The sequence below is a fragment of the Dicentrarchus labrax genome, unplaced genomic scaffold, assembly GCF_905237075.1.
Source record: "Dicentrarchus labrax unplaced genomic scaffold, dlabrax2021, whole genome shotgun sequence".
Taxonomy (NCBI): Eukaryota; Metazoa; Chordata; class Actinopteri; family Moronidae; genus Dicentrarchus; species Dicentrarchus labrax.
In genome coordinates this window covers 832,910-857,097 of record NW_026136704.1, presented here as the reverse complement: position 1 = coordinate 857,097, position 24,188 = coordinate 832,910, and the positions used below count along the sequence as shown (strand labels likewise).

Genomic DNA, 24,188 nt, shown 5'->3' with positions numbered 1-24,188 from the left:
TAGTATTGAAGGAATCTGTTAAATGATTGTTGGAAAGGATTAAAGATAATTCAGATGAAGGAAATGAAAGAACCAATAACTTCAGACTGTGTGATTCTGACTTCTGTTGGCTTTTGTTTGATGTTTTTTTATTTCAGTTTCTCTCAAAAGTTTTTCTATGAATTTACTTAATTCAATTATGGAAAATATTTTCACAGGATTAAATGACTTGATCCTGATAGTGTATATATATATATCTATATCTATAATGTTATTTTATATGTCCCTGTCTTAGTACTTTGACTTTGTGAAATGACAATAAATTTGAATCCAATCTAATTAAATTAACCAATCTGCAGTTGGTGCAATTTAATGACTGAGCCAGGGTTAGGGTTAGACTGCAGGGGGAGCTGACAAGTCAATACTCTGGGTCCTGTTGCATTATGGGAAATGCAGTATTGATTTGTTTTTAATTTGGTCCTTTACAAGCTATTTAAACTTTACTAAAAGAAAATGGACACGGTTTCTACCTCGTTCTGTGTGACTGGCTGAATATTTCCTTGCTAATAAATAAAACTACAGACTCCTGGTGGACAAACTCAAGACTTTATTTCTGTGTTACAGCTTCTTAAAAACACACATTTAATGGTTTTATTCATAAAAAGTGGTGTCAAACCTCCTTCTTAAACTGACATCTTCACAACACACAGATCAGTTTACAATTAACAGAAAACATTACAGAAACTAAAAATGATTAGCGATAATTATTCACTTCATAAATGACTTCAAATGACAGTTTAAAGTAATTTAATTGATCATTGTATTTGATTTAAAAAATAAAACCTAAAACTACAGAAATTAAAAAAACATCCAACACATCTGATTACAATCTGAGTCTGAATGTATTATTCAAATTATAATATTAATAATCAACATCACAGCAGGTTCAATATCAGACCATCACATCAGCTCACACTCTGATTTTAGCACAGATCCTCTTCTCTTCTTCTCTGACTGCCAGATGTCTTTATGCTAAGCTAAGCTAGCCGTTTACAGTCTTTATGCTAACCTAGCAGCTGTTGAGCATACAGACACGAGAGTATCGATGTGATCGTATGAGCCTCAAGGAGGAAGAGAAGATGGATCCTTTATTGTGAATTAGAAATGACAATAATCAATTATCAATAAGGGCTGAATCGATACAGATGATCAGGTAGGTTCCTGAGACAAAATCAACCTGCTGACAGAAAAAGAAAAGTGTGATTTCCCTCCGACCCCCCACTGAAGACTACTTCTTCTAAATCCACCACAGAGCTGATCCAGATTTTATTCCTGAGATCAAAGATCATCAATCAACCAACATCTGATTCACAAGAATTACATCTGTTACACTCAGTTCTGAGGTGGAGAAAACAAACTAACCCCTCAGGCCTGTTTCGGTGTGGGACTCTCTGGGACTGTCAGAGACTCCACTGAGGACTGCTCATCTGGACCTGGAAGCAGCTCCTCCTTATCACTGCAGACACAAACACATCATCAATATTCATCCCTTCATCCATATTCATCCATTCATCCCTTCATTCACCCATATTCATCCATTTATCCCTTCATCAATATTCATTCCATTCATCCCTTCATCAATATTCATCCATATTCATCCCTTCATTCACCCATTTATCCCTTCATCCATATTCATTCCATTCATCCCTTCATCAATATTCATCCATTCATCAAAATCAACAATAATAATGTCAATAACAATAATAAATATTGAACATTAATTGATCAAATCAGAGTCCGTGGATCATTAACAATAACTGGAGTTTATCATCAGGTATGCAGCGACAGGTGAGCGTTACCTGACAGACGAAGCCCGGCGGGACAGACCGCCATGACGTCTCAGTGTGATGATGATGAGCGTCGCCAGAAGAAGAGCAGAGATCGCTGCCACGGTGACGAAGAGGAAGACAGCTGGAATAGAGACAGGATGAAGATCATGTTAGAGTCATCAGTCACACACTGATGTCACACTGCACTGATGTAACACTGATGTCACACTGTACTGATGTCACAACGATGTCACAGTGATGTCACACTGTATTGATGTCACACTGATGTCACACTGTACCTGCAGTCCAACGGTTGCGAGATCTGCCGTGGCTGTCGAACACACCTGGAGGGAGAACAAGGTACAACATGTGTTTATACCTACTGAGTGTACATCTTTTATAATAATTGTACTTTTTAACGTACAAACAAAAACGTGTTCCCAGAGTTCCCAGAGTTCCCACGTGGAGACTAACCATCACTGCAGCGGCTCATACACTCATCCACACTGTTGTAGCGGTTCTGGTTGCCGCGACACCCGCCATACATGAATGACTGACAGGTTTTGGTGTCTGGGTCGTAGTAGAACACGGGGAAGGCAGCGCGGCAGGGTCCGGGGTCAGGGGTCACCATACACTGGTCTACAGAAAGACAGCATCCAGTTACTGATTTCATTTCGCTCCACAAACTGCTTGTTTACTGGTTTCCATTATATGTGTTACCTTTGTATGCTTGAAACTCGTCATTAGCAGAGGACGCTTTCTTTGAAGACGGGAGAACAGTGACTGCAGGAAGAGACAGGTGGACAGGTACAGACAGGTGAGTCACAGGTGTACATTGCTCACCTGTACAGGCACAGACAGGTGTATTGCTCACCTGTACAGGCACAGACAGGTGTATTGCTCACCTGTACAGGCACAGACAGGTGTATTGCTCACCTGTACATGCAGCCACACAGCTGTCCTTGTCAGGGTAGTTGTTCTTGTTTCCTCTGCAGCCTCCATACATGAATGATTCACAGCTATCTGTCTCACGGTTGTAGAACCAGCGCCGGTGGGCGGCTCTGCAGGGACCCACCACAGGCTCTGCCCCACAGAGCTCTGATTGGACCACAACCATATTACATTTTATTGATGTCACATTCGTGTCGGTTGCTGACAGACAATGATCTTGTTCTATTGGCTCCTGATATAAAATATACTGTTTGTTTATACAAATCAATACAATAAAGTGAATCTGTTTTTATTGGGGTTCAATACTTATAGTATAATAACTTTACAGTTTAAAGTTTGACAAAGTGCTGCTGTAATGAACTGACAGCAGAAATATCAATTATTGATTCATTAATGAGTTAATACATACCAGCAAAGTCTTCAGCTGACATTTCTGTAGAGAGAGAAGTAATTTAGTTACCTTACACATTTTCATCATCAATGTTGTAGTTGTAACTTGTAACACTCTTGACCCAGGGGTTTTAGCCAACTATAGACGCATTTCTAACCTCCCCTTCCTCTCTAAGATTCTGGAGAAAGTAGTCGCCAAACAGTTTTGTGACTTTCTACATAACAATAGTTTATTTGAGGATTTTCAGTCAGAGTTCATCACAGCACAGAGACAGCTCTGGTTAAAGTTAATAATGACCTTCTGATTGCTTCTGACAATGGACTTGTCTCTGTACTTGTATTATTAGATCTTAGTGCTGCATTTGACACCATTGACCATAATATTCTTTTACAGAGACTTGAGCATCAAATTGGCATTAAAGGAACCGCACTAAGCTGGTTTACGTCATATTTATCAGATCGCTCGCAGTTTGTACATGTTAACGATGAATCTTCAATAAATACTACAGTTAGTCATGGAGTTCCACAAGGTTCTGTACTTGGACCAATACTATTTACTTTATATATGCTCCCTTGAGGCAACATTATTAGGAATCACTCCATTAACTTTCACTGTTATGCAGATGATACACAGTTATATCTATCAATCAAGCCCGATGAAATTAATCAATTATCTAAATTACAAACATGTCTTAAGGACATAAAATCCTGGATGACCTGCAATTTTCTGATGTTAAACTCAGAAAAAACCGAAATTCTTGTTCTTGGCCCCAAAAACCTTAGAGACTCACTGTCTAAAGATATAGTTACTCTAGATGGCATTACCTTGGCCTCTAGCACCACTGTCAGGAATCTTGGAGTTATCTTTGATCAGGATTTGTCATTTAACTCCCACATAAAGCAGACCTCTAGGACTGCCTTCTTTCATTTACGTAATATTAGAGAAATTAGACACATCCTATCACAGACAGATGCGGAAAAACTAATCCATGCATTTGTTACTTCAAGGCTGGATTACTGCAACTCTTTATTATCAGGTTGCCCCAATAAGTCCATTAAAACGCTCCAATTAATTCAGAACGCTGCAGCACGAGTACTGACAGGGACTAGAAAAAGAGATCACATCTCTCCTGTACTAGCTTCTCTGCATTGGTAAAAATGTAGAATAGAATTTAAAATCCTCCTCCTCACCAATAAAGCTCTTCATGGTCAGGCCCCTTCATATCTTAAAGAGCCCATAGTACCCTATTACCCCTCTAGAACACTACGTTCTCTGAATGTTGGGCTACTTGTGGTTCCTATAGTCTCTAAAAGTAGAACAGGAGCCAGAGCCTTCAGTTACCAAGCTCCTCTCCTGTGGAACCAGCTTCCAGTTGTGGTTCGGGAGGCAGACACCCTCACCACATTCAAGAGTAACCTTAAGATGTTCCTCTTTGATAAAGCTTATAGTTCAAGTGTAGGCGTTACCTGTCTCCTGAGCGCGTACAGACTCTGTAGCAGCAGGTTCAGACACAACTGGACGGTCAGCATCCTCAGAAACCTCTGGACAGACAGACAAAGAGACAGTAACAGTGTATTAGTACTACAGTAACTGTATTAGTACTACAGTAACACAGGGTATTAGTACTACAGTAACTGTATTAGTACTACAGTAACAGTATTAGTACTACAGTAACAGTGTATTAGTACTACAGTAACAGTGTATTAGTACTACAGTAACTGTATTAGTACTACAGTAACAGTGTATTAGTATTACAGTAACACAGTGTATTAGTACTACAGTAACACAGTGTATTAGTACTACAGTAACAGTGTATTAGTACTACAGTAACAGTGTATTAGTACTACAGTAACAGTGTATTAGTACTACAGTAACAGTGTATTAGTACTACAGTAACACAGTGTATTAGTACTACAGTAACAGTGTATTAGTACTACAGTAACAGTGTATTAGTACTACAGTAACGTATTGTAGACAGGCAGTGTATTAGTACTACAGTAACACAGTGTATTAGTACTACAGTAACAGTGTATTAGTACTACAGTAACAGTGTATTAGTACTACAGTAACACAGTGTATTAGTACTACAGTAACAGTGTATTAGTACTACAGTAACAGTGTATTAGTACTACAGTAACAGTGTATATTCGCTGTATCGAGGGTAGTTACGTGTATTGATGGCGGGGGCCATTCGAGCAGCTTTGACAGGAAGTTGAGCAGCAGGAGCAGCAGGAGGAGGAGCAGGAGTCGACTCATCAGGAAGAACTGAACCTGAACACAAACACAAAAGCTTATGGTTGTTGTTTGTATCATATGTAGAATTCTTAAAGCTCTTTATCAGTGTAGAATCAAGGAAGTTGTAATCTGCAGTTACACCACTAGATGGCACTAAACCCTACAGACAGGAGCTGTAAGGGTCATTAATAACCAACAGTCTAATGGGGATGGTTATTAAATCATTAGAATTAATTAGAATACATATATAGATAATAACTGTCTGCACGTAAATAATCAATACCTGATTAAAAATCCTCAGATTTTTCCTTTCACGAGACAATATTACATCACTCATTCATTACTCACTCATTCACTGGAAATCAGCTGTTCAGTTCAGTTTCTCAGCATCAGGTTATTGTGACAGGTGCATTGTGGGATTGTCAAACAGACGTGAAGATCCCACAATGCACCTGTGACGTTGGTTCACATTCCTCTGAATGGATTCATCTCATTACACTTCAGTTATCAATCAATTCAACATTCTCCATTACTAATCAATCAATAGTGATCAGTGATTAAAGGTTAAAACACTGAGATTAAAATCCGAGTTCTGAAAAGGTTTGTTTGTTTGTCTGATCAGAGTTCACAGAACCAGTCTAACCACACACACACACACACACACACACACACACACACACACACACACACACACACACACACACGTTATTATGGGATGCTGCAGTCTGACAGACGACAACCAGGACTAAAAAAACATCACAGTGAAAAAGAGTCATGACGATCAGCAGCCTCCTCTCTTCAGAGTGAGTGAGTGAGAGTGTGTGTGTGTGTGTGTGTGTGTGTGTGTGTGTATTTCAGTGTGTGTATGTGTGTGTGTATTTCAGTGTGTGTGTGTGTGTGTATTTCAGTGTGTGTAGCTCTGCACTAACAGGTGGCTCTGTGGTGCAATGGATAGCGCATTGGACTTCTAGTCAAACTGTGAGTAGAGATTCAAAGGTTGTGGGTTTGAGTCCCACCAGAGTCGAAGTTTTGAAGTTGAGCTTAAAAAAAATATCGTCACAGATTTGTTTAATTGGTCGTCTGCTCCAGAACCAGAACTGCAGAGACTGTCTGGACCTCAGTAGTGAAATAACTACTCTGACTCAGACTCTACATCTGCAAGTTCAATTTTTGGACCTCAGTATTTGTAAAAGCCCCCGTACAGCGACGCTGGCTAGCTTAATGCAAACAGCACTGAACACATCCTCATTAAAAAGGTTCAACCTGTTGGAAGATCAGATCTGATTGGTTCATTTTTAAATGTGGTTCAGATTCCAGAGTGAACAGGAAGTGGTAGTCACATGATGAATGTCAGTCCACAGTGATGTAATACTCACATGACTCTTCACACTGCGAACAATGTGTGTGTGTGTGTGTGTGTGTGTTACCTGTCACCCCGCTGCAGGTGGTCTCACACTCGTCCTGAGAGTCGAAGTTGTTCCCGTTGGACTCGCAGCCGCCGTAGATGAACCTCCGGCAGCTCTGATTGGTCACATCGTAGTAGAACTTGGGGAAAGCAGCTCGACACGAACCCACCTTCATCGGCAGACGACAGTGAACTGAAGGAACAGAGGACGCGGTTATTGATTTTCAATTCAATTCAATTCAATTCAATTTTATTTGTATAGCGCCAATTCGTTAATTCGTAACAGAAGTTATCTCAGGAACCTTTTCAAATAGAGCAGGTCTAGACCGAACTCTTTATAACATTATTTACAGAGACCCAACAGTACCACCATGAGCAAGTCAAGTGATCTGAGTGAGTCAGTCTCCTTCATATATCATTCTATTAAAGACCTTTCAAAATAAAGCGCCAGCATACAGAGAGGTCGGATTGAGTGCAGATCAAACAGCTCAGGTGTAAAGTTCCTCTTTAAAACAGAAACCAGACTGACTGGTCGGACCGGGTCTCACCTGAAAGCTCAGAACAAAGCCAACAGCAAACACAGGTTAATTCACTCTGCAGACACCTGGGTTAAACAGTTACCTGCACAGGTAGATCACACTGAACTAACTGCTGACTCATTGTCTACCTTAACAGGTTGTAAAGGTGAGAAATTATGTCAGATCATAATAGTATACAATATATATGAGCTTTAGGACGGGGCTACCCTGTTCACAAACACATTTTACTGTTTACCTGGAATACCAGATCCTGTGAGAGCAGGAGAGCCGCCATTGTTTCCAAACCAAGAGCAGCCAATGAGAGCAGCTCAACTCGCTTTATGTGACCTCCGCTGGCTATGAAGCCCAACTGGATGTTCAGAACTCCGCAGACCGATCAGGCCACAGATCCAATTCAATTCATTTATTTGTATAGCGCCAATTCATAAGCTGGATCAGACCTGCTGCAAGGTTAGAGGTCTCTGATGTGGATCGGTACAGGAACACAGTTTCTGAGGAAACTGAAGAATGTTCCAACTGATTCACTTGAACAGGTGAGACAGACGGACGAGTTGAGCAGCATTCCTCACAGAAAGCAGGAAGAAACCCAGACAGACACATTTAAAGCCTCCCTGGTTAGTAGTGTTGTTGTTGTTGTTGTTGTTGTTGTTGTTGAGCTCCTTGCAATCTGTAAACAGTTATTGCCGATATTGTTTTTTTGTTGTGTTTGTGATTTCTGTTTGTTTCCATTGTTGTTTTTGTTTCCAATGCAGGTAACTATTGTTTATTCCAATTATTGACTTTGTTTATATTTGGTTTGTTTATCATCGTGCTGATTTATTGATCAATTGATTGGTTACTGATTGGTCCAATTAAAGGCTAAAGAATCACTTTACATTTTATCTACAGATCAATATTTTATCTTTAGATTTTTCCAAGGCACTCAAAGATTCACATTATACAGCAGAACCAGAACATCTGAGTCCGTAACAGACTCCTCCTCTTCCTTAGCTCACCTGTTAGCTCACCTGCTAGCTCACCTGCTAGCTCACCTGAGGGGTATTACACAAAAGTAGGATAAAGAAATCCAGGATAATTGAGCAAGCACGGCTTGACCTAGCCTACTCGCTGCATCCTGGCTTAATCGGTTGCACGTTTGCCAAGCCAGGATTAAAAGGTGCGGCTATGTTAAGCCAGGTGTAGATAGTCGGGATAAGTGCGTGTTCACGGCATACTGAAATAGACCTCGCGATCGCTCACAGAATCACCGATGGGAACATGGATAAGAGTCGCGCTTCATATTTCACGGCCGCTGAACAACAGCTCCTGATGGAGTTCTATGAAGAGGTGGAAGATAGAAGAAACAAAGGCAATAGCAATGCCATAATTAAAGAAAGAGAGAAAGCCTGGCAGACAATAGCGGACCGGCTTAATGCTTAAGTAGTCCAAAACTGTACAATGAATAAACAGTGCTCCACTGGAACTGTCATCATTAGGCTCCAATTAAAGGACTAAAGGAGTTACTTTAAGTCCACTAATCAACTGTTGTACACTTTGCTTTAAATGTGGCAAGTAGAGGTGCATGTTACTTAAATGTAGAGTATGATTAAGTGCAAACAATTATCTATTTTATCTTTCTATCCTTCATAAAGAACAAACTTGTCTGGCCATAAAAGGACCTGGCAGCAAGTTACATTAAAAATGTTAAAAAAGTTAAATACAAGAACATTCTGCAGGCTGGTCAGTGACTATAAAGTAGATAACAGTGAACAAATGAGGTGAATAGATTAGGTGTCTGCTGACATGTTGAATGTCTGTATGATTGTAGCAGTTAAAAAAAAGCCCATAGAACTGGCACAGGGGGCGGCCCACCAAGCCAGGATATGTGCTGCAAATGGTTCCTTTATTGAGGTTCTCTGCATCCCCAACAGAATAAAGGAAGCTCCCACTTGCTAAACATCTCAATGTAACACAGACCATCTGTGGTACAGTGCGAGCATGGCTTCCTGCCGTCTGGTGCTGTATTTTTGGACCCAGCAGCCTACATAAATATCTTAGTCCATCACCTGAGAATCTGTATCTCTCAATGAGATAGTCCTCTCCAACGGCCAATGGGTCTGACCTGTCCCAGAAGACTCTTTCATGACTAAATGCTCGTCTGAGGATTAGGGCTTCCTCATCCAGCACATCCTCCAAGAAAGGGCAAGCCATTATGAAGAGGGAACAGGTGAATGGGAGATAGATAGATAGATAGATAGATAGATAGATAGATAGATAGATAGATAGATATTCCTTTATTTGTCCCACAATGGGGAAATTCCAATGTAACAGCAGCAAAGTGGATAGAGAGAAAACAGTATAAATAAACAGTAAGAGTAGGGAAATAATAAAAAACTCTATGTACTATATGTGTGTATACATATACATATATATATATACAATATATATTATATATATATATATATATATATATATATATATATATATATATATATATATATATATATTGCCCATGTCACAGATTTCATTGAAAACACCTTTGCAACTTCATCAGCTGTGTTTTGTAATCTCAATTACTGCAATAAAACACATATTTATGAAACCTCTGACGGCATTTTGACAAGCAGTCTTCATTAGCATAGCAATATAACACTTGTCCTGAGTAATAAAACTACCACTTGAATCAATATAAAAAGACTGTTGCAATTACAAACAGCCAACAGATTTAAATGAAATGACAATATGTAATATTTTAATGGATTGATGGTGGAAATACAGGTGAATCACTAGGATTAATGTTAGCCTGGCTGTTAGCCTGGTCTGGAGCAGGCTAACTGCAGAGAATAAATCACCATAGTAACTTGGCCGGGATAAGTTTAACCTGCTTTCATGCAACCGACTTGAGGCTAAATTCATCCAGGATAACCAACATATCCCGGCTTAATCCCTTATCCTGGTTTTGTGCAATACCCCTCTGCTAAAGTGTGTACATGTACAAAGCTCAGAAAGCATTTGCTGTAGTGTAATAATATTTAAATGATTTTCAAATAATATTTAAATGATTTTCAAATAATATTTGAATAATTTTTAAAATAATGTTTAAATCTTTTTAAATAATATTTAAAATGTTTATACTATTTTATATTTATAGCCTTTTCTTCCTTTGTTTACTGCTGTGGAAAATGTCTATTATCGATTATTGATTAAATATTCCTTCAGTTTCTAACAATGAAACTCTGTTTGGGGTTTTACTGACAGATATTTGACACAGTGATCAAGTAATCAATAATCAAATCTTCTCAGAATTGATATCTAATACTTGCTCTGAGTACTTTAATATCCGGTAGAGGTATTTTAGACTTTAAATCAATCGATCATCAATAATCGGCTTTTCTTGTCTTACTGTTGTTGGTCTCGTTGGTCTCGGTGGATGCCAGCAGTGGGACGAGGTGAGGACTCTCCCCGCCCTCTCTACGGGTCTCCGTGGTCCGGCTCTTGCGGTAGACGTTGAACTGGGTGCTGTGCTGGAGGACGCACACGTCCCGGCCCCGGACCAAACACCGGACCAGCAGGCACTGCGGGCCCCCGTCCATGGGGAACCCCACCAAAGCCAGGTCACAGGCCGTGTCGTTGCAGCACGCAGTTCGGCAGCTCTCCGGGTCCGAGACTTCCTTCATCTGGTCCAGGTGGATCCCTGCGGAGTCCATGGAGGCCGGGGCCAAACCCTGATTGGGATCAATCGACTGGTCCCAGTCACAGTCCAGGGCCATACCGGTACAGACCAGGACACAGAGTGCCAGTAGAAACGACCTGAGTCCCTGCTGGATCATCTTTTCAATGTGGGTCCGGGTTTAAGGTAGAACCGCTTTCTGGGCTTCAGGACTGTGAGAGACGTTCGAATCCGTGCGGACAATGACTCACTTCCGTGTTTGAGGCTTTTTGTTGTCGCAGATAAATTTACCTGAGAGACAGGTGAGGTCACTGCGGACACGCCCCCCGCTGCGTCACTGCCGCGTGACGTAGAACGTAACGTAACACAGAACGTAATCAGAATCATTGTTATTCATCAGCTATGTGCACGTTACACAGACTGAGCATAAATAAACTAATATGTACAGTTATAAACAAACAAACAATAACATCTGTAAATATCAATATATATATTTATAGATATATACCTAATAATAAGACATTATAATTATTATAATAAATAATAACATTCAGTTACAGTGTATTTAAATGTGCTGGATGCAGTTCGTATGTTCACCACCAGGTGTCGCTTCTGCCCCTTTATTCTCAGCCAGCTGCCATGAACTCGGGCAGCACTAGGACCCAGCGGGAACCTCTAATGCTGCATTCAACATCCCCTCGTAAATGTCATAATCACATAATAATTATAATAATAATAATAATAATAATAACAATAATAACAATAACAATAATATAGTCTGAAAGCACTGCTTGTGTCTGTTATTATTATATTTTATTATTTATTCATACAGAATGTGAAAAGCATCATCAGGATGTTTGATCAGTGATTAGTTCCCACCGATAGATAACTGATAGATAACTGATATATCGGTAATATTTTGATACTTGATGTCAAATATAAAAACAGTTGAATCACTGTCTCTGACTGTCTGCAGCTCTCAGAAATACAGACAGCACCTGAATGCAGCACCAGCAGCGTGGTACCCGCCCTGCCCGGGTTCACTCAGTCTGCACGCGAGGCACCGACACAGGTCCACTCGACAGGACCCTGATGTATTATTACTCTATTATTATTATTATTATTATTATTATTATTATTAACTGTGAAATATTAAAATCAGACTTCTCAGTATTTGATCCGGTTTGAGGGATTCTTTGGGGGTCCTCCCTGAGGCAGACTGTCGTGGTCCGGGTCTGGTGGGTCCTGATGGCGGCTAACCGGGTGGGGCGGCGGGTCAGTAAGGTGGCTCCGGGTCAGGGTCTACAGCGGCGGCAGGCCCGGATCACCGTCAAATACAACCGGACGGAGCTGCAGAGGAGGCTTGACGTGGAGAAGTGGATCGACTGTGGACTGGACCGGTTGTACAGGGGCCGGGTGAGTACTGCTGAGTACTACTGAATACTGCTGAATACCATTCAATTCAATTCAATTCAATTCAATTCAATTCAATTCCATTTTATTCAATTTTATTTGTATAGCACCAATTCCTAACAGAAGTTATCTCAGGACACTTTTCAAATAGAGCAGGTCTAGACCGAACTCTTTAACATTAATTACAGAGACCCAACAGTACCACCATGAGCAAGACCTTGGAGACAAGGGCAAGGAAAAACTGCCTGTTAAAAGGCAGAAACCTAGGACAGATCCTCCGGCTCTAGGTGGGTGGTCGTCTGTCTCGACCAGTTGGGGTGAGAGAGAGAGAGAGAGAGAGAGAGAGAGAGAGAGAGAGAGAGAGACACACAGAGAGCGAGAGATACAGACAGACAGGTGCACAGCAACAACAGCAGCAACAACTACACTAATAGTAGTGACTGATGATGATGAACATGAAGAAGATGATGACGATGACAGCAACGATGGGGGACAATGAGCAGTGACAATAGTAATAATAGTAACTGTAGTAATAATAATAATAATAATAATAATAATAATAATAATATCAGTGATATTGGCAATGGCAATCTAGCAGGACCATGGCAGGAGGCTCCACCAGGACCAATAAGAACCTGTGAGACGAGAAAGCACAAGAACTCCGGGGAAGAAGTGAAGTTAGTAACATGCATTAATGCAGTGGTTCTCAATTATTTTCTGTCATGCCCCCCCTAGAGGACAGAATTTTTTTCACGCCCCCCCTGAATTTTGATACTATTGAGAAACTGATAATATTTATTTATCTGTACAAACCACTGTATGAGTTGCTGGCACCAGCATTCTGCATACAATCACCTGATTATCAAAATGAATTCATAAAATGAGCTGAGATAAAATCTGCAACAACTAAAAACAATTTCCAAGTTCAGTTTATTATCTCAATTTGTAACATTTAAACAAGACTGCTCAGTCGGTGTGATTCTCAAAAAAGTGCAAATGATTCACAGGGATGTGCATTTTTATACACTAAACACAGTAACATTCAAAACTTTTTTAAACTGTAAACATTGGTCACTTGTCAGCTTCATCAGCTTATTCCTTTTCAAAAAGGTATATGACTTTTTAACATTTGTTGTTGTTTTTTTTGCGCAAAATTTGCAACAATATTGTTTATATTTAACATTTGTCTGTTAGATGTTCTGTGAGTTGTTTTTGGAGGTTGTCTGAAATTTCAAATATACGTCTCCCGATCGTGTCATTGGACAGAGGGACAGTATTCAGTGTCTCAGCACTTTCCTCACCTATGATTGTGACCATGTCCAATGCTGCCGGAGCATTAGCTCCTCTGCTATTGTGTGGGCGATGTGGTGGTGTTTGTACGAGGCTAACGGTGCGTTTTTATTTACTGATGCGCCGCTCACTAAATGACCGGCCTGTTGGCGATACTCATCGAGTTTTCGATGAAAAAAGTCCAGTGGCTTATTGACATAACTGGGTGTAAGGTCTCCAAGTGCCGTCTTAATTAGTTTGGTTTCATGCTGTCTGCTGCCAGAGTTTTTAAACATTAAACACACACAGGTCTTTCCTCATTTCCGACCGTATTCACGGTAAACCCAGGGCTATGTAGGCTTCGTCATATTTCCTGCTCTCATTAGGTTTATGCCGGTTACCATCACTTGCTGTTCTTGCCTCTGACGCCGCCTCCGTTTTTCTTTTTACACCTGTCAGAGCCCCACTTTTTGAGAAGTACTGCATTAATGGAACATAAATGAGTGCAGAAAGAGAGAGGAAGGGAGGAGCTCAGTGCACCATGGGAAATCCCCCGATAGTCTAGGCCTATAGCAGCATAACTAAGGGATGGTTCAGAACTCACCTGATCCAGCCCTAACTATAAGCTTTATCAAAGAGGAATGTCTTAAGCCTACTCTTAAATGTAAGAGAACGCAGTGTAAGTGGACTTATTGGGGCAGCCTGATAATAAGGAGTTGCAGTAATCCAGCCTTGAAGTAACAAATGCATGGATTACTTTTTCTGCATCTGTCTGTGATAGGATGTGTCTATTTTTTGTAATATTATGTAAATGAAAGAAGGCAGTCCATGGCTGCGTTTCATTAGTAGTTCCACTTCCCCTCGTTCACTTACCCTCAGCCCTCGTTATGACGTAACAGCATACGTTGCACGGAGGCCACTTGGAGCGCGTAGGGAAAATGGGCGGGGGAAGAGCGGGGGATTTAAATGAAACGCACTTGACCTTGGAGTCTACTCATTGGCAGCGGTAGGCGTTATAGCGGCAATGACGTAAACTGCAATGCATTGTGGGTGATATCCACCTCGGAGTGACCATCGTTGTTCACTCGCTCCCTCAGCCCTCCGAGGGTCCATCTGACCAAGTTCACTTCAGTTTTCCAGACAATTGGAATGACACTTATGATGGCGGCGGGGATTCCCCCGAGGGCAAGTGCCGAGGGCAAGTGAACGAGGGCATGTTGAACGACTAATGAAACGCAGTCCTAGAGGTCTGCTTTATGTGGGAGTTAAATGACACGTCCTGATCAAAGATAACTCCAAGATTCCTGACAGTGGTGCTAGAGGCCAAGTTAATGCCATCTAGAGTAGCTATATCTTTAGCAGTGTTGGGCAAGTTACTTTTAAAAAAGTAATTAGTTACAGTTACTAGTTACTTCTTCCAAAAAGTAACTAAATTAGTTAGTCAGTTACAAATTATAAATGTAACTAGTTACTTCAGATAGTAACTATTGTGTTACTAGTACGTTACAAGTTCATTTTTAAATGCTCAAATGTGACCCCACCTCCACCCTTTAAGGCAACTTAAAATACATGTGCATGTTCAATTATTTATGATAAATCTGAATATTATAATGAAATGGACACTTAATACAATACATTATTAACAGAAACAATGTACACAAATCTAAACTATTTTAATGTTGCTGTGGGACAAAGTGAGACTAACCTCCAATCAAATGCTATGTATGTAGATATTATGTTTATATAGTGGATCGATACAAATAACACAATAGATGTTTTGGAACTTTGATATTTATTGCCCCTCAACAGGCCACAACTGGGCAAAATTAAATTATGCTTGTTAAGCACTATACCAAAAATAAATAACAAATATATACACTCTTTGTAGTGCAAATAAAACAAAAAAAACTTCAGACAATTGTCTACAATTGTAGATATGTTGACTGACTCGTTTGTTGTTGTTCGCTGTGTGTCCGACTATGCGTGCTTTCGAACACCTGCCCAACTCTACCTCTGATTGGCTTACCATGAAATTTTACTCAACCTCAGCCAATCATCAGCATTTATGTGCTTGTCTCGTACACTGCCCACTAACCAAGGAGGAACAGTAAAAAAAATTGTTTTTTTCTGAGTTTAACATCAGAAAATTGCAGCTCATCCAGGATTTTATGTCCTTACGACATGTTTGTAATTTAGATAATCGATTAATTTCATCGGGCTTGAGTGATAGTTATAACTGGGTATCATCTGCATAGCATTGAAAGTTAATGGAGTTATTCCTAATAATGTTGCCTAAGGGAAGCATATATAAAGTAAATAGTATGGGCCAAGTACAGAACCTTGTGGAACTCCATGACTAACTGTTAGGGCTGTAACGGTTCTGAAACCGAGACCGAAATCGCGACACAAAAGTCCACGGTCTCGTGTCGCCGATCCGAGAGACAGAACCACGACACACTCGCTCCCTGGACCGTTGAGCTCTCGTTCAGACAGTGTAACTGCAGCGGTGGCGGCGACCCGTGGGGTGGTAGCGGTGTACGTCTATATCGTATTTGTATTGACAGTAGGTTATTCTAGGTTATTTTCGTCCTTATTTTAGTGTTTATTTACCACTTTAATCTGCTCCCGTTCTCTTCTCCCCACATTCACACACAGCACACACACCTAGCCTGGACCTCTGGTCACTCACGGCAAACACGCCCTCTTGCTCCGCCTCTTTCTGTCTCTCTCTCCCTGTGTGTGTCTCTGCTGACTTTCTCCATCAGCAGTACGTTTCATAAACTCACCCATGATTCAGTTTTCAAGTGCACCGCATGTGGGTCCAAACCGAAACTAATGTTAGTGAGTGACATCTGCAGTGGTGCGTTCACTGACGCTCCGTAATGTAAGATTTCTGCCATATCCGCTTAATGTAATATCAGATAACATCTCTCTCTCTCTGTTTCTCTGCAAAATGGGGAAACTGGGAGAACCACGGTATGAACCGAACCGTGGCTCAAAAATCGAGGTCTTTTGGAAGATTCATCGTTAACGTGTACAAACTGCGAACGATCTGATAAATATGACTTAAACCAGCTTAGTGCGGGTTCCTTTAATGCCAAATTTGATGCTCAAGTCTCTGTAAAAGAATATCATGGTCAATGACCATTTCTTTCACGTGCTACGGTAAGCGTACTGACTCATTTCCGCTTTACTTCCTGCTCTGTGTACACTGTCTGGTGATGTAGCTCTGTCAGTGAACGCTAAATCTAAATTAGTTTTACTCGTTACAGCGGTTATTTTCCCGCTTAACATTTAAACGTAGACTAGTTCTACCTAAGCACTTGGAGTTACTCCTTCTTTTAGCGACTTTTCACTATTTTCAAAGTTTTTCATACACGCTAGCTTCAGTAACATTAGCAGTTAGCTATGGCTTCTTCCTGTCCCTCTCCTCTGTCCTGCTCAGTGTGTTAAATGTTTAGTTATTCCAGATTAGTATAATGCCAGAGGATCCTATTACTCAGCACTAATAGAAGAAAATAAGAATAACCCTAGGTTCCTCTTCAGCACTGTAGCCAGGCTGACAGAGAGTCACAGCTCTATTGAGCCACATATCCCCATAAACTTAAGTAGCAATGACTTCATGAGCTTCTTCTATAATAAAATTATTACTATTAGAGAGAAAATTAATCACCAACTGCCATCAACAGTTATCAGTAGCTCTCCAAGTTCAGGGACTTTTGCTAATGTAAACTTAGATATATATTTAGACTGTTTTTCTGCTATCCATCTTCATCAGTTAACTTCAATCATTTCTTCATCGAAGCCATCAACCTGTCTATTAGACCCGATCCCAACTAGGCTGCTTAAAGAAGTTGTTCCTTTAATTGGCACTTCTTTACTGGATATGATTAATCTTTCTTTATTATCAGGATATGTACCACAGTCCTTTAAAGTAGCTGTAATTAAACCCCTTCTTAAAAAGCCCACTCTTGACCCAGGGGTTTTAGCCAACTATAGACCGATTTATAACCTCCCCTTCCTCTCTAAGATTCTGGAGAAAGTAGTCGCCAAAGAGTTGTGTGACTTTCTACATAACAATAGTTTATTTGAGGATTTTCAGTCAGGATTTAGAGTTCATCACAGCACAGAGACAGCTCTGGTTAAAGTTAATAATGACCTTCTGACTGCTTCTGACAATGGACTTGTCTCTGTACTTGTATTATTAGATCTTAGTGCTGCATTTGACACCATTGACCATGATATTCTTTTACAGAGACTTGAGCATCAAATTGGCATTAAAGGAACCGCACTAAGCTGGTTTAAGTCATATTTATCAGATCGCTCGTAGTTTGTACATGTTAACGATGAATCTTCAGTAAATACTACAGTTAGTCATGCAGTTCCACAAGGTTCTGTACTTGGACCAATACTATTTACTTTATATATGCTCCCTTTAGGCAACATTATTAGGACTCACTCCATTAACTTTCACTATTATGCAGATGATACGCAGTTATATCTATCAATCAAGCCCGATGAAATTAATCAATTATCTAAATTACAAACATGTCTTAAGGACATAAAATCCTGGATGACCTGCAATTTTCTGATGTTAAATTCTTGTTCTTGGCCCCAAAAACCTTAGAGACTCATTGTCTAAAGATATAGTTACTCTAGATGGCATTACCTTGGCCTCTAGCACCACTGTCAGGAATCTTGGAGTTATCTTTGATCAGGATTTGTCATTTAACTCCCACATAAAGCAGACCTCTAGGACTGCCTTCTTTCATTTACGTAATATTACAAAAATTAGACACATACTATCACAGACAGATGCAGAAAAACTATTCCATGCATTTGTTACTTCAAGGCTGGATTACTGCAACTCTTTATTATCAGGTTGCCCCAATAAGTCCATTAAAACACTCCAATTAATTCAGAACACTGCAGCACGAGTACTGACAGGAACTAGAAAAAGAGATCACATCTCTCCTGTACTAGCTTCTCTGCATTGGCTCCCTGTAAAATGTAGAATAGAATTTAAAATCCTCCTCCTCACCTATAAAGCTCTTCATGGTCAGGCCCCTTCATATCTTAAAGAGCCCATAGTACCCTATTACCCCTCTAGAACACTGCGTTCTCTGAATGCTGGGCTACTTGTGGTTCCTATAGTCTCTAAAAGTAGAACAGGAGCCAGAGCCTTCAGTTACCAAGCTCCTCTCCTGTGGAACCAGCTTCCAGTTGTGGTTCGGGAGGCAGACACCCTCACCACATTCAAGAGTAGGCTTAAAACATTCCTCTTTGATAAAGCTTATAGTTAGGGCTGGATCAGGTGAGTCCTGAACCATCCCTTAGTTATGCTGCTATAGGCCTAGACTATCTGGGGATTTCCCATGGTGAACTGAGCTCCTCCCTTCCTCTCTCTTTCTGCACTCATTCATGTTCCATTAATGCATGTTACTAACTTCACTTCTTCCCCGGAGTTCTTGTGCTTTCTCGTCTCGCAGGTTCTTATCGATCCTGGTGGAGCCTCCTGCCATGGTCCTGCTAGATTGCCATTGCCAATACTGTTGTTGCTGTGCACCTGTCTGTCTGTCTCTCACTCTCTCTCTCTCTCTCTCTCTCTCACCCCAACTGGTCGAGACAGACGACCACCCACCTAGAGCCGAAGGATCTGTCCTAGGTTTCTGCCTTTTAACAGGCAGTTTTTCCTTGCCCTTGTCGCCAAGTGCTTGCTTATTGGTGGTACTGTTGGGTCTCTGTAATTAATGTTTTAAAGAGTTCGGTCTAGACCTGCTCTCTTTGAAAAGTGTCCTGAGATAACTTCTGTTATGAATTGGCGCTATACAAATAAAATTGAATTGAATTGAATTGAATGGTGTCAAATGCAGCACTAAGATCTAATAATACAAGTACAGAGACAAGTCCATTGTCTGAAGCAATCAGAAGGTCATTATTAACTTTAACCAGAGCTGTCTCTGTGCTGTGATGAACTCTAAATCCTGACTGAAAATCCTCAAATAAACTATTGTTATGTAGAAAGTCACGTAACTCTTTGGCGACTACTTTCTCCAGAATCTTAGAGAGGAAGGGGAGGTTAGAACTAAATACTACTGAATACTGCTGAATGTGACATTATTAGATATAATTATATAAAAGCTGCAGTTCCTCTAGCATCCACCAGAGGCTGCAGCAGTGAGTCAGCCATTATTAACCTGTACAACTCCTTTAATGACAGTAACGGTAACTAATTAATAATAATAATAATAATAAAGTGTCTGATTATTAATAATAATAATAATAAAATGTCTGATTAATAATAATAATAATAATAATAATAGAATCTGATTGAGGGTGCGGCTGCTGTGAGTAACAGCTGGCTTCATTCACCTCCCCCAGAGGTGGAGTTTGGGTGGAGCCAAGATGGCGACGGCCAGAGTCCACCACACTGAGCTTCATTCATTTATCTGCTTCCTTGTCCTCAGTGGGTTTGATACACGAGCCTGAACCTCCAGGGAGGGTGGAGTTATTGCTTTACATCCATCTAATATGCATTAATGATCTCACTTCCTGTCAGAGACCCATCTGCAGAGGTCAGATCACCATGGCAACAGAAACATTCATTATGTTGACAGAAGAAGAACTGAACGCGGTTTATATTGATCAACTCTGATTATTGATTTTAATATTAAAAAAACTTTGAATTTGTTAAGTGTTAAATATAAAAATGAATGTGAGACATTCAGTAAAGGAGAGAGAGGAAGAGGAGGAGGAGACTGTTAATGGACATATTGATTGATGAAGACAATCTGTGTGTGTGTGTGTGTGTGTGTGTGTGTGGAGGAGGAGGGGGAGGAGTTGAAAATGCCCCATCTGTGTTCTTCAGCCCTTTTGTTCTTTTATATGTTTAAACACTGTCTACTGAATACTGTTCACAAAATCAATATGTGATCAATATATCTGACAGCAGACGTCCTTCATCCTCTGAACACCACATTGGCTGCTCAACTCACTGCTTACTACGTTAGCTCTCTGTATCGTAGAGCAACGTTAGCTCTCTTTCTGGTAACAGATTTGAGGAGAGAAATAGTCAACAACAGAATCTGGATCCATATCTGATCAGCACTGTTTGACAGTTTGATCTGAGTTTGGTGCGTTGAGCTGGACGGACTTACTGAGAATGAGCTGTCAATCACAAGGTAGCCCCGCCCTAAAGCATACCCTGCTTTATGGTCTGTTTTACTCTAAATGGGACCATCAGTTACTAAATGAACATCATGCTGTATGGAAGAAGACTGAAACTAGAGACTGAGACCAGAAACTCATCAGGAAACTGTTTACTGAGCTCATTCTCCATTACAGTGAATGGGATCAGTTTATATTGCAGCCAGTGGAGCTCCCCCTGCTGGTCATTACTGTCATTATATAAACAGTCAATGATTAATCCTCAGCTGACTAATGGTTCCAACAACTGGTCTCAGACCTGCCAACATTAACTGATAACAATGATCTATGATCGATAATCTATGTTAACCCTAACCCTAACCCATTTCTGATTGTTGTTCAGGAGGAGGAGATGCCAGAGGAGGTGAACATTGATGAACTGCTGGACCTGAAGTCAGACGAGGAGAGAACACAGAGACTGCAGGTAGCTGTCTGTCTGTCTGTCTGTCTGTCTCACTGTCTGTCTGTCTGTCTGTTTCACTGTCTGTCTGTCTGTCTCACCGTTTGTCTGACTGTCTGCCTGTCTGTCTCACAGCCTCTCTGTCTGTCTGTCTGTCTGACTGTCTGTCTCTCTCTGTCTGACTGTCTGTCTGTCTCTGTCTGACTGTCCGTCTCACTGTCTGTCTGTCTCACTCACTGTCTGTCTGTCTGTCTGTCTGTCTCACTCTCTGTCCCTCTCACTGTCTGTCTGTCTGTCTCACAGTGTCTCTTTGTCTTTCAGGAGATTTTCCACTCCTGTATAAGCAGTCCAGAGGTGAGAACCAGAACCAGAACCAGAGAGTTCAAACTGAACCTCAGCTGCTGATGAATTTGTTATATGTAACAAAATAAGTATGACGGAACGTTCTCAGCCTGTAAATGTGTCCTTGGTCCCGGCAGGTCTTCATCAGCGAGCTGCTGTTAAAACTTCAGGGTTTACAGAAGCAGGAGGATCTGCATAACGACGGCATCGACCTCCCTCAGCTCCACATCTACCCCACCCGCCCTGGATCAGCAGACCAGGAGGTGCTGCACTGAGACAGCAAGCGTAGATGATCCTTACCTCCTACTGGAGGCAGTGGACAGAAAAACAACCACACCTGCAAACACCTCGAATGAGTCTATCCAATCAGACAACCAGAATCAATCTTTTATCAGCTGGTTAAAGTTGATCTGAGACACTGAAGGGACTTTAATAATGATGTCGCTCACTGCGTCCATTATTGATCACTTCCTGCTTTGATTAGGCTTCAGAAGTGAAACTCACAGTTTTTACCGCAAACTAATTGCCACTGTTGGTGTTTGAAGTCCTTCAGGCGACAGAGTCGTTCTTCTGGTTTCTGCCTGTTTGCAGTGTAAACATAACTGATATGATATCAGTGTGGACAGCCCTCCTTCACACTACCAACAACGGCACTGCTGTTATCAGCCCATACAGCAGTAACATTCTTCTTGTTCCTGACGCGTGGCCATTGTTCTATTGGAGAATTTACTTCACAGAAGAAAGATACTGAGATACAACCCCACTGTGTGTATTCTTTAATTCAATTCATTTGTATAGCGCCAATTCATAACAGAAGTTATCTCAGGACACTTTTCTAATAGAGCAAACTCCTTATAACATTATTTACAGAGACTCAACAGTTCCCACCTGAGCAAGACCTTGGAGACAGTAGCAAGGAAAAGAGAGAGAGACAAGACACAGAGAGTGTTCTCTGGTTTTCTGGGTCTCCTGGTTCTCCTGGTTCTCCTGTTCTCTGGTTCTCCTGGGTCTCCTGGTTCTCTGGGTCTCCTGTTCTCTGATTCTGCTGTTCTCTGGTTCTCCTGTCCTCATGGGTCTCCTGGTTCTCTGGTTCTCCTGGGGCTCCTGGTTCTCTTGTTCTCTGGTTCTCTGATTCTCTGGTTCTCCTGTTCTCTGGTTATCTGGTTCTCCTGTTCTCTGGTTCTCTGGGTCTCCTGTTCTCTGGGTCTCCTGTTCTCTGGTTCTCCTGTTCTCTTGTTCTCTGGTTCTCTGGTTCTTCTGTCCTCATGGGTCTCCTGGTTCTCCTGGTTCTCCTGCTCTCTGGTTCTCTGGGTCTCCTGAAGAGTCCTTCACTGTTTGTAAATTTTAAAATAAATGTTTGCATTTGAAACAATGACTCCTTCAGATTATTATTGTTGTTGTTGTTGTTGTTGTTGTTGTTGTTGTTGTTATCCTTTAGGAAAGTTGTAGTCCAAATGTTGTTGTCAGAAGTTCCAGTAGAAGAAGAAAGTGACTGCACACACAGCAAGGCACTAACACTGTTGGGTTGACGTTTGGACTCCTGCAGAGAACAGGAAGTGGCTGACAGACGGACTCAGAGCGCCCTCTGCTGGTTTCACCCTCCAACATCATTCTACTATAATACATGTGATTCACCATTACATCATAATAATAATAATAATATATTCATGTTGTGGATCCACATCCTAAAATAATTGGAAAAGAGGAGGCCATATGCCAGAAAATTTGGAAGAACCTCTGCGACCGATTTGGGGAAAAAAAACCAAAACCCTTTTTCTTCTTCTTCTAGTGCGTAGAAATAGCAAAGTCGGTAGCCTTTCCTCAGTTGCAACACCTCTGTTCAGGAGAAGACTGCAACTAGTGTCGCGACCACCACGCGCAAGTTTAAATAGTTACGGCGCTCCTGTGACGTCACATTGTCGCGCTACAGGTCAGGAACAGTGAGTATACACGACGCTTAAGTTGCTCCCCGACAGCTGCTCACTGCTGATTCATATTAATACAATTAAACAACAATAAAAAGGTTAATTAGGTTCAACTACAACTGATCTGAATGTGTGATAAAAACATAAACTGTAATAAAGTAATAACCTAATCAATGCACTAATATAAGAATACATATAAACTGTAATAGTAAAACTGCATAAGATCAATATAATAATAATAATATTTTGTGATTTCAGCCACAATGCTTGAATGAACTTATTAATTATTGTTATAAATTATTATTATTATTATTAATGATTAATTAACAGTGTGTCCATGTGGTTCTGGACTGCAGAGTTTCTGCCACTTTAAACATTTTCTACTGAACTGATGAAAATAAAACAATAAGAAACAAAATCAACATTTTATTAGAAAGAACATTATTGTGAAGATACATTAATAAATAACGTGTTTATTGTAATAATAATAATAATAATCATACATTTTATTTAAAAAGCGCTTTTCTGAATACTCAGACACTGTAATATAAGAAGAATACAAGAACATCAATCAGTAAAACAATATAAATAGATCTATCATTAGTTACAGAATCAATCATCTAAATTAATATTCCTATCAATATTTATCAAACAC

The 24,188-nt window shown here is 40.6% G+C and overlaps 2 protein-coding genes and 1 non-coding gene across 3 annotated transcripts; 2 read left to right on the top strand and 1 right to left on the bottom strand.

The window, feature by feature from the left end:
* Positions 1–563: 563 nt before the first annotated feature.
* On the bottom strand, positions 564–11,248 carry spint2 (serine peptidase inhibitor, Kunitz type, 2). The gene is made up of 11 exons (XM_051398979.1): positions 10,712–11,248; positions 6,813–6,983; positions 5,320–5,421; positions 4,617–4,691; positions 3,169–3,192; positions 2,745–2,906; positions 2,529–2,591; positions 2,283–2,447; positions 2,108–2,152; positions 1,839–1,950; positions 564–1,495 (listed from the first exon to the last, which is right to left on the bottom strand). Exons 1-11 carry the CDS (start codon positions 11,136–11,138, stop codon positions 1,405–1,407), a joined length of 1,437 nt encoding a protein of 478 aa, XP_051254939.1. The 5' UTR covers positions 11,139–11,248; the 3' UTR covers positions 564–1,404.
* trnar-ucu (transfer RNA arginine (anticodon UCU)) lies at positions 6,319–6,409 on the top strand. Its single transcript is given in 2 exon segments — positions 6,319–6,355; positions 6,374–6,409. It is a non-coding gene; the product is annotated as a tRNA-Arg (tRNA).
* A 682-nt stretch (positions 11,249–11,930) lies between the features above and the next one.
* On the top strand, positions 11,931–22,980 carry LOC127362835 (protein phosphatase 1 regulatory subunit 14A). The gene is made up of 4 exons (XM_051399091.1): positions 11,931–12,394; positions 21,210–21,290; positions 21,588–21,620; positions 21,746–22,980. The coding sequence occupies exons 1-4, from the start codon at positions 12,227–12,229 to the stop codon at positions 21,881–21,883; spliced, it is 420 nt and encodes a 139-aa protein (XP_051255051.1). The 5' UTR covers positions 11,931–12,226; the 3' UTR covers positions 21,884–22,980.
* Positions 22,981–24,188: the final 1,208 nt, after the last annotated feature.

Excerpts from the sequence above, each read along its gene's own strand:
- spint2 (XM_051398979.1), bottom strand. The coding sequence starts at position 11,138 with ATGATCCAGCAGGGACTCAGGTCGTTTCTACTGGCACTCTGTGTCCTG. Across the intron at positions 2,448-2,528 it reads CGAGTTTCAAGCATACAAAG|ACCAGTGTATGGTGACCCCT; the intron begins GTAACACATATA and ends GTCTTTCTGTAG. Across the intron at positions 2,153-2,282 it reads TATGAGCCGCTGCAGTGATG|GTGTGTTCGACAGCCACGGC; the intron begins GTTAGTCTCCAC and ends TTCTCCCTCCAG.
- LOC127362835 (XM_051399091.1), top strand. The coding sequence starts at position 12,227 with ATGGCGGCTAACCGGGTGGGGCGGCGGGTCAGTAAGGTGGCTCCGGGT. Across the intron at positions 21,291-21,587 it reads AGAGAACACAGAGACTGCAG|GAGATTTTCCACTCCTGTAT; the intron begins GTAGCTGTCTGT and ends TTTGTCTTTCAG. Across the intron at positions 21,621-21,745 it reads CCTGTATAAGCAGTCCAGAG|GTCTTCATCAGCGAGCTGCT; the intron begins GTGAGAACCAGA and ends TGGTCCCGGCAG.